Raw genomic sequence first — 12,347 nt, forward strand, 5'->3', positions numbered from 1 at the left:
ATATATATATTGGATCATCTGTCATTTCAGTATGATTTTTTGCCAAAAAAGATTTCTGGGACTATCCTGCTGTAATGAACCTAGTTTTTGTAAGATTATATTTGTCAACTATATTAGTTGTCTAGATCTAAAAATATTTTAATAGAGTTTCATTAATTTTTTAAATGATTTAATATAAAAAGGTTGCTTTAGATATATTTTTGTTTTTGTTTCAAAAGCTTGATAGTAATTCTTAATTTGAAACAGATAAGTAGTTTTGATGATGTTAAATTTGAAGCAGCTAGCGTACTGGCTGATCTATATGAAAAGAAAGTAAGTATTTAATTTTTAATCATATTTATTATTTTTGTTTGTGCATTTAAAATTAAAATTGATTTTGTGTGGTGTCTTGCCATTTGTGTAAGGATGCAGCAGAAGCATGTTTTAGAATGAGGAATCTGCGTGTTTTTTTTTTTATATATTAAAATGAAACTTCATGTCATCTTATGAATATAGACACCAATTTCAGATAGTTTAAATAAAATAAAAAATAGTTTAAGAGAGGAAGTTTATGATTGGTTTAATATAAACATGGTATCTGCTCACCTGGAAAGTCATGGATTTTGTTATTGAACACAATTTGTCATGAAATGTCATGGTTTTTACTATTTTTAAAAAAAATCATGGTAAATCAAGTTTTTAAAATGGAATATTCCCCTCCCCAATTTCATACTGTTATAGAATATCTGAATTAATAACAAAATCCCAACTCACAGTCATATTTTATTAAAATATAAAATGTTTTCATTGTGTTCTCTAAATATTATGGTGTTCTTTCAAAAAATGAAGAAAAAGCATCATTTCTAGAGTGAATTAGCTTTCAAACTTCTGTGATTTCAGAATTTTTTATATTTATTTAATTGTTTGTTTTTTTATTTTATCAATTTAAAAATTTTGCTTTAGCAAGCCAGTCGTTGTTGAATTTTTTTTATTCCAAAATAAGAACAGAGAAATCAAGAATATCTCTTTCCTTCCGGAACAAGGAAAGTATCTTTAGAATATAATTCTATAGAAGTAAAAGAGAGAAAAAATTGTTTTTGTATTTTTTTCAGCTATTTTATTACTTCAATTCTTTCTTCACTCTGTTTTTTTAAATTTAAAATCTATAAATATGAAGATGCAGAGTATAACAGGTTTGGTTATACTCATCATTTCAATTAATGTTATTATAATACTTTTTAAAATTTATTTTCGGGCTTTTGTCGAAAAATACAGTAACTTCGTCAAATCGTGAAAAATTCTTGGGGTTAGTCATGAATTTGAAAATCTAAAATGTAGCAGATACCTTGTATAAAATAATCAAGTTCCACTAAATTTTATTCCCCGCTATAGCGAACCTTCAAGAGACCGAGATTTCGGTTTACTATAATCAGGAGTTACTACATTCGTTCCTCAGACAATTTAACTATTGGTTCCAAACTCCTCCTTTTATTACGCATTATTTAAATAAATGACGGAAAAATAACATGTAGTAGCAAAAAATGTTTTAACCTTTTATTTTTATTGCGAATATTGGCTTGATTGCGAATATTGGCAATTTTAAATTTTTCTGTTTATGTCCATTTTACCTTCAATGAAAAATGTTTTGCATTTGCTGCTCGCCATAGTTTAATTTGTGACACTTATTTGCAGGATTCTTTAACTGAACTGAGAATAAAAACGAGTTGAAATCAGTGCCTTATCTTCACAGATTAGTGTCCACCCCTTTGACCGTTAATGAATAACTACGCATTCCAATGCACTCTCTCTAATAGGAAATAAATATTGACCCCACTGGTCCCCTTGCAGGTGCAACATCTGCTGGTGTTCGTCATTGTTTAGGGATGGTAAAGTGAGATAAAAGCAGCAAACAAGAAAAAATGCTTCTTGCTATATTCCATGCTATACATGGTTTTAAAAATTGGCATATGTATTTATTTTGAAGTAGAAATTTCAAAATTACTGTAAAAAAATGAAGGGAAAAAATTAGTCGAAGAGAGAAAAAAAGTTCATTATATGCTCTCTTCCTTTGGTTTACTATGTTCACGAAAATGACATTATAGGTGTATAACGAGGGACGGGAGCTATATCCAGGAGTTCACTATAGCAGGATTTAACTGTAATATAGCGTATTTAAAAAGTGCTTAAAGGTGCTTATTTTTTAAAAGCCCTTAAAAGTGCTTTTTTTTTATTTGGGGTTTGTAAAAAGTGCTTAATTTTCTATCCTTTAAAAAGAGACTTTTTGATTTGCCATATCGATTGTCGTTTTAACTTACAAAAAATGCATGATTTTCAAAATTTTCTCTACAATATTTATCAGAAACTAGTTAATTTATCATGATTACGTAAATTTTTTTAAAAATGTTTTTGAATTTCAATAATTTTATGTTCATAAATTAAGAACTTTAAACGATAGAATTTTTTTTATTTTTTATATTACTGCTCAGATCCTAATCATGATTTTTTTTTGGAAAGTGATTAAAAATATTTTTTGAGTTCTTGAAAAGTACTTAAAAGGTGCTTATTTTTTGTTGAAAAATCTGGTTATGCACCATGATCTAAAATTTATGGAATGATTCAATTATTCGATCGATTATTAGAACAATTCGGCACTCGTGGTTATGCGATCGATTGTCCGATATGCAATTAAGTGACTGCACATTCATAATGTTGTGCTTCAATATAACCTTAAACTCAGAGTACAAAGTTTATGTTTTTTTCAGAATCAGTTGCATTTGGCTAAATCAATGCTTGGTAAAGCAGTTGAAATCTCACAGCAGTCACCGTTCTGGCATTGTAGATTGCTTTTTCAGCTTGCTGTAAGAATTTTTTTTTCTTCTCTCTATAAAGTGTTTTTTTTATTACTGCTTTTATTTTATTTAATTTTAAAAAATTTATTTCAGCATTTTCATGCTACCGAAAAGGAATACACTTCTGCTTGCAATATTTTAGGAGTTGGTGCAGAATACGCTCATCTTTCGGGCGCACATTACACTCGAATACTTTTCTTACTGAGCAAAGGAATGGTAAGCACTTCATATATTCTTACATGGCCTTATTAATGTTACATCATTCAATTTCCATTTTGTTATTTTTATAAAATTCTCAAATTGTTTGGAGGTTTTTGTCAAATTTTTTTTGAATGTATATCATTGATATCGATTTGTTTATATAGAAAAATAATGACAGTCATTGAGAATTATCAATTATCATCATTGTGATTCTTGCAACTAATGCTCTTTAGGTGATTAGCTGAAAAAATTAACATTTAGAACAACTTAATCTTCTTTAGAATTTACTAATTAAAATATTTTTTAAAAAAATAAGGCTCAGGCCTAGTTATATAAAAAAATTCAAATTTTTTAAATTTAAAAAAAAAAGTATTTTAGAACTGAATTTTATTTGAAACAGCGCAAAACTATTTTAAAATTTAATAGCCTTAAAACTAATTCATAATTTTTTTTAAAAAAAGAAACAAAAACATGTTTTTATTCACTCATAAGAGTATGTTATTTTTTAAAAAAATATATCGTTTCCTTTGCAGCTAAAAATTGTCAAAAAAAAAAGGCTAGACTGAAAATATAATGATTCCAAAACTTATTTGAAATCTTAATCAAAGGGCTTATCTTATGCATCTTCAAACACAATGTTACATGTCTTTTAATTTTCCTTAAATTGACGTAAAATTAAAGGATTCGACATAAAATAACTTTAAAACTGACGTCTACATCAAAAATATTTTAATATCAGAATGTTTCTTAAAAAATTTCCCACATTTGAAATTTGCTTCTTCTTCAATATCAGGAGATCATATATATTTTTCTTGGTTAAAAATGTACTTTTATGTTTGAAAATATTTATGTAATGTAATTTTATATACCTTTTAAAATGTTTTTAAATTAACTTTTAAGTGATGTTTCATTCCCTATTATATTTGTTAACTAGGTTTTTCTTTATTGTAAAAGTTTATTACCTATAGAGTATATAAATACTATATAGGTGTTAAATAATTATGTCAATATTAAAATTTGTTCGAAAAATGTTTTAAGTCCAGAAAGACTGAAAATTATTGTATACTTAAAAAATTAGAAAGGGCCAGTGTGGTCCTTTTTTTGATATAAAAATCTGTTAAAACCATTTAAAATATTTTTAAATTAACTTTTAAAGGATGTTTCTTTCCCTATTATATTTGTTAACTAGGTTTTTTCTTTATTATAAAAGTTTATTACCTATAGAGTATATAAATACTATATAGGTGTTAAATAATTATGTCAATATTAAAATTTGTCCGAAAAGTGTTTTAAGTCCAGAAAGAAAGAAAATCACTGTATACCTAGAAAGTCGAAAAGGGCCAGTGTGGTCCTTCTTAGATTTTTTATTTTTTGATATAGAAATCTGCATAAAAAAATAATCTAACAAGGATCATTGGAAGTCAGTGGGAAAATGTGTTATGACTTTTTATATTATATTTTCTTTGTTTAGGCAATTGACCTTCCATTCTCCGTAAATGAACAACACTCTTCGAATTAATGAAACTGAAGACACAACTCTAATTTATTTTTATTTTTTACCAATCCCCAGGGCCTGATTATCGCCTGGGCCCAATAGGCAAGGGCCTAGGGCCTCAAAAATTAGTAAAAATAAATCAAAAAAAATAACAGATTTACAATAATTACAGATTATATAGTTTTAAGGATAATAATTACAGAAAATAATTACTATCAAAATACTTTATCATAGAAAATAATCTTCAATTGTCTGCTTTCGAAATTTCTTAGAATCTTGAATCATGCAGTTCAATAGATTCTTTTCTGTTGTTAGGACTAATTACTAAAAATATTATGTAAACTTCAGCAATTTAATTTTGAAATATTTTGTAAGGGGCCCAGAGAATTTAGTGGGCCTAAATTTGTCTTGATCGGTCCATGACAACCCCCCTCTTTTCCTTTTTTTGCAACCTGGACATGCGATTTCCCTAGCAGGATATTGCATTTAATTCTTTTTTTACATACTGCTTTGAGAGTTTCATTTATTTAACTGCATTTTATGACACAAACTCATAATAGCTGGAAAATGTTTTCAAACAGAGCTTCTTCTTTCCTTTCCCCTCTTCATGTAAAATCGAAACATTTATAGCTAGTTATTAACATCTAAAACTATAATTTAGTTTAGTTTTGAGTAATTTGGTTACAAAACATTTCTATTTCAAAGTATCGTCTCTTGCCCTCATTCTAGATATAAGTTACAATATTTACTCTCCTATGAGGCAGGTTTTGACCTTAATGATTAAATAAATAAAATAATATATGTTATGAAACATCAGGAAATCACCTTATTTTCAGTGAATTACTTTTAGAATTCAACAAGAAACCTCGCTTTTCTAGTGCTGAAGTGAAAATTTTTCCTATCTTAGTAAAATTCAAAGATGAATAGAATAATGCATTTTGTTGCATCTATTTGTACGTATTGTTATTATCATAAAAGTAAGACAATTCTAAGCCACTCCACAGGTTTAGCTAGTAAATAAATTAAAATAGTTTACGACGTATCTTTAGCATTCATTATAATAATTTATCAATTTATTTTCTAATCCTGCTGTAATTATATATATATTTTAAACAAGTCTTAAATATGTATATTTTGTTTTAACTGAAATTGTAAATAAATAAATATATGATATGATTAAATTTTTGTTTTGAACTGTTTAAAATATTTTATTAACTATTGTGGATGCTTAGTTTTTTGACAATGAAATCTTTGTAGCTGCTGATGATTGACCGTAAGCTACAGGAGGTCCACCAAGTGCTCTCATTGGCTGGGCAGTTAGTGGAAAACTGGCAGGGTAGCACAGCCCAGAAGGAAGCTCTCAAGGTTTTCTTCCTTGTTTTGCAAGTCTGCCACTACCTCACTGCAGGACAGGTGCTTATTCCTAGCAATTCTAAGCTTATGGAATTATCAGAAAAATTGTTCTGATAATTCTAAACTTATAGAATTATCAGAAAAATTGTTCTGATAATTCTAAGCTTATAGAATTATCAGAAAAATTGTTCTGTTTTTTTTTCTTCTAAATTAATATATTTGTAAAAGTACACTATAAGAAAATTTAATTATAAATATTATGATGGTTTGGTAAAGAATGATCTTAAAATTAAGTTATGTTATCGATATAGAAAACAATTACTGTCCATCCGATAGATACTACACAGATATATATATATATATATTTTAATATTAACTTAAAATTCGTACAATAAAAAAAATTTTGCATATCATGTACAGGGGTCTGTCAAGGTTTTTCTGAGAGGCACCTATTTTGTGAAAATTTTTGATATAATTTGTGAAAATTAAAAATTATATAAAAAATCAGCACAAAAATATGGATTTATCGTTTTTTATGGAATACCGAAATAAAATTTAAAAAAAAATATTTTGTGAAATTTTTCCTACAGTTGAATTTGTGAAGGTACGGCTAAACGGTAGTAAGTTTGGCCTGGACAGAACCCTGATGTACTACTAAGAAATGTTTCTTTCACTAACACTGACGATTTATGCGCAATCATTTTTGTTACACAATCGTATCAAATTTAAAAAAATACTTAATTATGAATGGATCCTGAAATTTTTATGAAATCCGCAATAAATGAAATTCCCATATTAATTTTATTTATATAACGTTTTCTAATTTTAAATTTTTTTTTAAATCTAGTAATTTTGTTTGATTATCATTGCAATTTTATCCACATAATTATTGTTACTATAGATAAATTTTAAATGGCCTAAGAAATTGCGTAGAAACAGTACAAAAAATTAATTCCTTATATTTGCTCTACTATTTTATATGTTTATCATTAGACAGCGGATTATATGCACTAAAAAACGGACAAAATATGCACTAAAAACTTGACTATATGCTCTTAAAACTAGAAATATGCATTTAAAATAGAAATTAAAAGTTCAACTTATTTAAATACTACTACTTACTTTTTCCAACAAACACAGCTAAAACATTTTTCTGTTAAAGGGAAGAAAATCAAAATATTTCTTACTTGAATCTACACATTTCTGAAGAAAAAGCCTAAAACTGAAGTATGATAAATGAGAGAAGAAAAATCATCGCATTTTCCGGAAAGATTTTATTAAACTGAATAATTTTTGTTGCAATACACAACTAAGTGTTTTTCCAAATTTTCAAGGGTGAATTGATGTCGTCGGTCATCAAAGATCATTTTGAAAGCAGAAAATGACCTCTCCACGTCAACCGATGTTATTGGACAAAACTTGTACAATTTCGTACTCATTGGTTTTACTTTCTCTGGAAGTTCAGTTCCGTTTCCATTAAGAAAATCATTTATCTTCTTCACTGCTGCAAAACCCGAATTTTTGTTTTGAACGAAATACCATTTTTCTTTTACTTTCTTCCCAACTGAGTCTGGAATTTTTCAATTTTGGATATGGCCTCAGCCAGGGGAAGACCTCGTGTTTCGAGCTTTGTTATTGCTCCACTTAAGAAAGAAAAGTGAGTGTCAATTATGGCTAAGTCCTTCTGCAAGGAGATATCCTGTAGTAATTCTTTTGTGACATAAACTGAAGAAGCACAGGAGCTGTCAATTGCATCTACAACTGACTTTATTGCATCAAAATTATTAGCGTAAAAACGTGGAGCTTCAATCCATGTACCCTACCTAGTTATCACAGGCTGTGGAGGTAAGGGCGAATCAGGATGCATTACTTTATACAATTTTATGCGCACAGGTGCCTTGAGAAAAACTTTCTTGATACTAGAAATTAAATCATTCACAGAGGAGAATACTTCTCGAACAGTCTCAGCCAGTCTGTGAACAGCATGAGCCAAACATGTAATATGAAGCATTCTGGGATAAAAAATTTCCAGTGCTGCTGCAGATTTGACCATATACGGAGCGGCATCACTGACAAAAATCAAAACATCTTCAGAACCATCTCTATCAGGCCATAATAATCTGATAGAATCATTGACAAACCAACTTTTTCAAGGGTTTGCTTGCTAGAAGATGTTGTCAAGTAGGAATATTATCCATTTTTCCACAAATAAAATGAGCAATATAGCGACCGCACTTATCTGTCTCATCGACTTCAATCCATATAGGGCCATCTCCAATATCTCGTCGAATATCATCCAGTACTTCGTTATATATCGGTTGAAGGTAGTTCTTTCTTAAAGTTGATTCATCGGGAATGATCTGATTGGTACAATATTTTTTTAAAAACTGTCTTAAGTTTGGATTATTTAACTTTTTTAAAGGAATATTGCTGCTTACTAAGGCTTTTCATGAATCACTAGAAAAATCACTTTCCTTTTTAACTGCTTGAACAGGAATAGCTAATAAACTTTGAACAAATCCTTTTGTATTCTGCTTTTTCTTCGCGGAGGGAGCATTAGTCTTTATATGTTGATCGATTTGGTACTTTTTTTCCACAGGAAATGTGTTTTTGACAAATCACACAAAATACTATTTCCCCATCGATCGTAAAGTCCTTCCCATAGTCTGAAATCCATGTCTTCATTAAATTTGATTTAGTCGACTTAATTTTTGGCTTATTACAAAATTTAGCAGTCAAAAATCACGTTCGAAGCTTCACTACCTACGTATTCAACTGATGGATGTCGAAACTATCTATCTATCGGATGAACTATCAAAATACGTTAGAATAGCAGCTCTCTCAGAAAATGTATTCACTCCACCTTTTAACTAATCAATCACGGGAAAGGGAGGTCATTTTCTACCTACCACAGAAGCCTTATTTTTTCCTCACAGATTGACAATTATTTATTCCAGGAAAAGACATCCCTCCATAGAATATCTGACCATCCCTTTCTGAGGTTTCTATGATGAATGTCTGTTTGGGTGCGCCCTTTGTACCCCCCCTTCCCGACACACACCTCATTTCTACATCTTTTTCACATGATTGCAATCACCCCCAGCAACATCAATCCAGCTGACCCTTTCAGGTGATAAAGAACGACAAAACAAAATTTAAAGCGTTCCTTATGCTAACATAAAAAGAATAGTGATATGGTTTTAGGAGGTAAAAGCCTTGAAAATATGCATTTATAAGAGCAAATATACCTTTTTATGCATTTATATGCACAAATGGCAAAAAGTGCTAAAAGTGCTAAAAAGTGCTAAATGCAATTGCATACGTGCATATGCAATTGCATATGCACGTATGCAATTGCATATTATCCGTTGTCTATTTATTATGTATTTAATATTCTAATTGCATGTTGACTAGACACAGCTTTACTTAAAATAAAATTTCATAATATTAAACATGTCTTAGTTATTTGTTTAATGATTGTAAATTGATAACTAATGTTTATCAACAGGGGTCTGTTTAGAAGAAATTTGGGTCCTTTAACAGCATATCTTCACAAAATATCTTTTCTTAAAAATGGACCCTTCACGAAATATTTGAACTTAAAAATGGACTCTTCAAAAAATGGTTTTTCTTTTAATCAGACCCTTCACAAATTTGTTTATCTTCATTATTGTTTTGTTAATCAAATAAACCCTTTCCAGGGGCGAGAACAAGAAAGACAGATGTAAACGAATTAAGTTTTGTCTTTGGCAGACGCTTCTTCCTTTATTCGTCCGAGATTAATATTCTGCGTTCAGCAGTATAGGCTAAATACCAAAGATTTGTATGTTGCATCTCTAATTTAGTAGCAGCAATTGCTGTTTATTTTTTAAATTTTAATTTCTTTTAATTATCATTTTACAGTGTTGAGCATAATCTTGTATCTATTTACAATTTAGAAACTTCTTGAAAAAGTTTTTTGAAATAACCGAACCCTATTTGCACAAATTCATAAAAGGAGGACCCTGGTTGAAAGAATGTGACTTAACGCTTATTTTATGTACACAAATTACGAGTCATTTTTTCACAATTTTACAAAAACCGGACCTGTCACAAATTGTCTGGGCAGACCCCTGATCAAAAAATGTAGCGTAATGAGATTATATTGTGAGAATACTTTAAATTATAATAAAGGAACACCACTTTTAGCTTTAAGACTAAATTTTGTAGTGCTTATCAAGATTCAAGTAGTTGGAAATATCTTCATAAATTTTTGTTAAATATATATCTATAATCAAAATAGAACTGAATAAAGTATCCTTCAAATAAGAGGTGAAAAGGATTTTATTAATTTTCTGCTAAGTGTGTGTTTTAATTAAAGATACTTTGATCGAAATTTTGTGATCAAATAAGACTGACAACAGTGAAAAACGGTTTTGAACATCATCTTTTCATGTTATAGAAATGAATAAAAATTAATACAAAAAATAATATTTGTGTTCATAAGCCCCGTGGCAGAATCGCAGCGACATTGCAACAGAACGTTCTTGCAGAAAGATTTTTCTTTTCTACCGAAATGTGTGTAATATTTGAATCATGCATTAAAATAATCACTTTTTGACGCTCTCAATTTAATCAATTGTATTTTCGGCAGTTATTGATATTGATTTTCATGTGGATTTTAAATATCCTGATATATTTCAAACAATAAGGAAAATTCGAATCTTGCAGATGAGCATTTACTTTTTAAGGCAATAATTCTATCGAGTTTTTGGCAGTTATTGTTATTGATTTCTCCATGGCTTTTAAATCCGATATTTTTTATGCGACATAATTCATTACTCCAACGTAATCTCGAAACACGCATCTGAGGAGCCTGGTTCACGTAATTTTGTCCTCGATCTTTTTAATTACTACTACGGGTTTCATGATTTTTAGTTATATTTTTTTTCTTGTGATAATTATTTACAAAATGTGAAGAAGGAAATAATTTGTGTGCCCCCCCCCCACAAAATTCGAGAATATCAACCATAATATTAGAATAAAAAATTATTACATGTGTTATTAAAAAAAATTATCTAGTTTTTTTTTGTAAACATAACGCTTTTGTTATTTTGAATAAGTAATATATATGTTTGTTATTATAAAAAGTATCTTGCAGAAAGATATTAGTGCTGTCGCAGATAACTGGAAAAAATTCTGCCGCAGTGCTCATAAGTAGAATGGTTTTGCCGAATTTAAAAAAAATTTTTTTTCAAATAAAGAATTTGCAATTGAGTGCTACGTATTTTATGGCAATTTAATTCCATAATCTTAGTGTAGTATACATTCTTAAGCTGTGACCTATCAAAATACTCCATAAAAACTGCAGTTCATACGTCATTTGCAGTTTATACCTCTTTATCAAATAGGAAAGCAAAGTATGCATATTGGGGTTTGTATATTAGTATTTAAGCGAGATTTCACAAATTTCAATAATTATTTAAAGCATGAAAATAAGTTTAATTGAGATTTAAAGGTCTTTTTAATAATGCATGGTGCGTAGCGTTTTTAAAAAGTGCTTAAAGGTGCATATTTTTTATTTTCGTTATTTAAAAGCCCTTAAAGGTGCTTTTCTCCTGGGTGTTTTTAAAAAGCGTTTAATTTTTCCTTTTCAAAAATGAGATTTTTTTTTCATTACTATGTCTATTTTCGCCACATATTATGCAAAAGCGTGCTTTTCTCATTGTTCTATTCAGTGTTTTCCAAATTCATTTTGGCATACCATCGGTTCATTACGTGTAAAAGTGACAATCATTATACATGTTTGATGAAATACTTGTGAGTCCTTATGTGCATCTACCGAGCTGGGATCGGTGAGATTATTGCCTTCTCGTGTGCAACTATGCTGCATTTTGCAAGTTATTCTCAATTTCAGGCTTCATTTTCCACCCTCTGATATTGAACCGAAAAATCACTCGATCATTTTATAACAGCCAATGTAATCCAGAAAAGAGTTCTTTGTCAGAAACTAGTTGTTTTCTCATGATCATCTAAAGTCTTTTAAAATTATTTTGCGTATTGTTAATGTATATAGTGCTTAAATATACTTTTTGTGTGCGTAAAAAGTACTTAAAAGGTGCTTAATTTTTTTGGAAAGATTTGGCTATGCACCCTGTAATAGTTCTAGGTTTAATTTGCTTTACTGTTATATACTGACTGTATTTTTGACTTTTTACCTTGCTTTAATATTAATTTTTGACCCCATGTAAACATACTTTTTGTCTTCAATTTCGATAACTGTTAAGAAAATAGTTTTTAAGGACGGTATTTGCAAAACAACTCTGAAACACTCATACAAAAAAGAGTAAGAGAAATAGTTTTCTTTAAAAAGTGTGTAAACATTAAAAAATACGTGCATGACGAATTTTCAAAAGGCTATCTTCTTAAAAAATAATTCTTGTTCAAAACATCTGAATTTTGGTTTAAACAAATAATTTGAAAAAAAAAGA

General features: G+C 29.0%; 1 protein-coding gene across 3 annotated transcripts in view; it reads left to right on the forward strand.

The window, feature by feature from the left end:
* Positions 1 to 12,347, forward strand: part of LOC107448392 (Mau2 sister chromatid cohesion factor) — a gene marked incomplete at its 3' end in the record, with an annotated part of 57,020 nt that overhangs the window by 9,897 nt on the left and 34,776 nt on the right. For all 3 annotated transcript variants that reach the window (XM_071186579.1, XM_071186580.1, XM_071186581.1), the window contains 4 exon segments: positions 247 to 312; positions 2,742 to 2,837; positions 2,922 to 3,044; positions 5,782 to 5,937. In XM_071186579.1, coding sequence (XP_071042680.1) covers positions 247 to 312; positions 2,742 to 2,837; positions 2,922 to 3,044; positions 5,782 to 5,937 — 441 coding nt within the window.

This window comes from Parasteatoda tepidariorum, chromosome 10 (assembly GCF_043381705.1).
Source record: "Parasteatoda tepidariorum isolate YZ-2023 chromosome 10, CAS_Ptep_4.0, whole genome shotgun sequence".
In the NCBI taxonomy this organism is placed as follows: domain Eukaryota; kingdom Metazoa; phylum Arthropoda; class Arachnida; order Araneae; family Theridiidae; genus Parasteatoda; species Parasteatoda tepidariorum.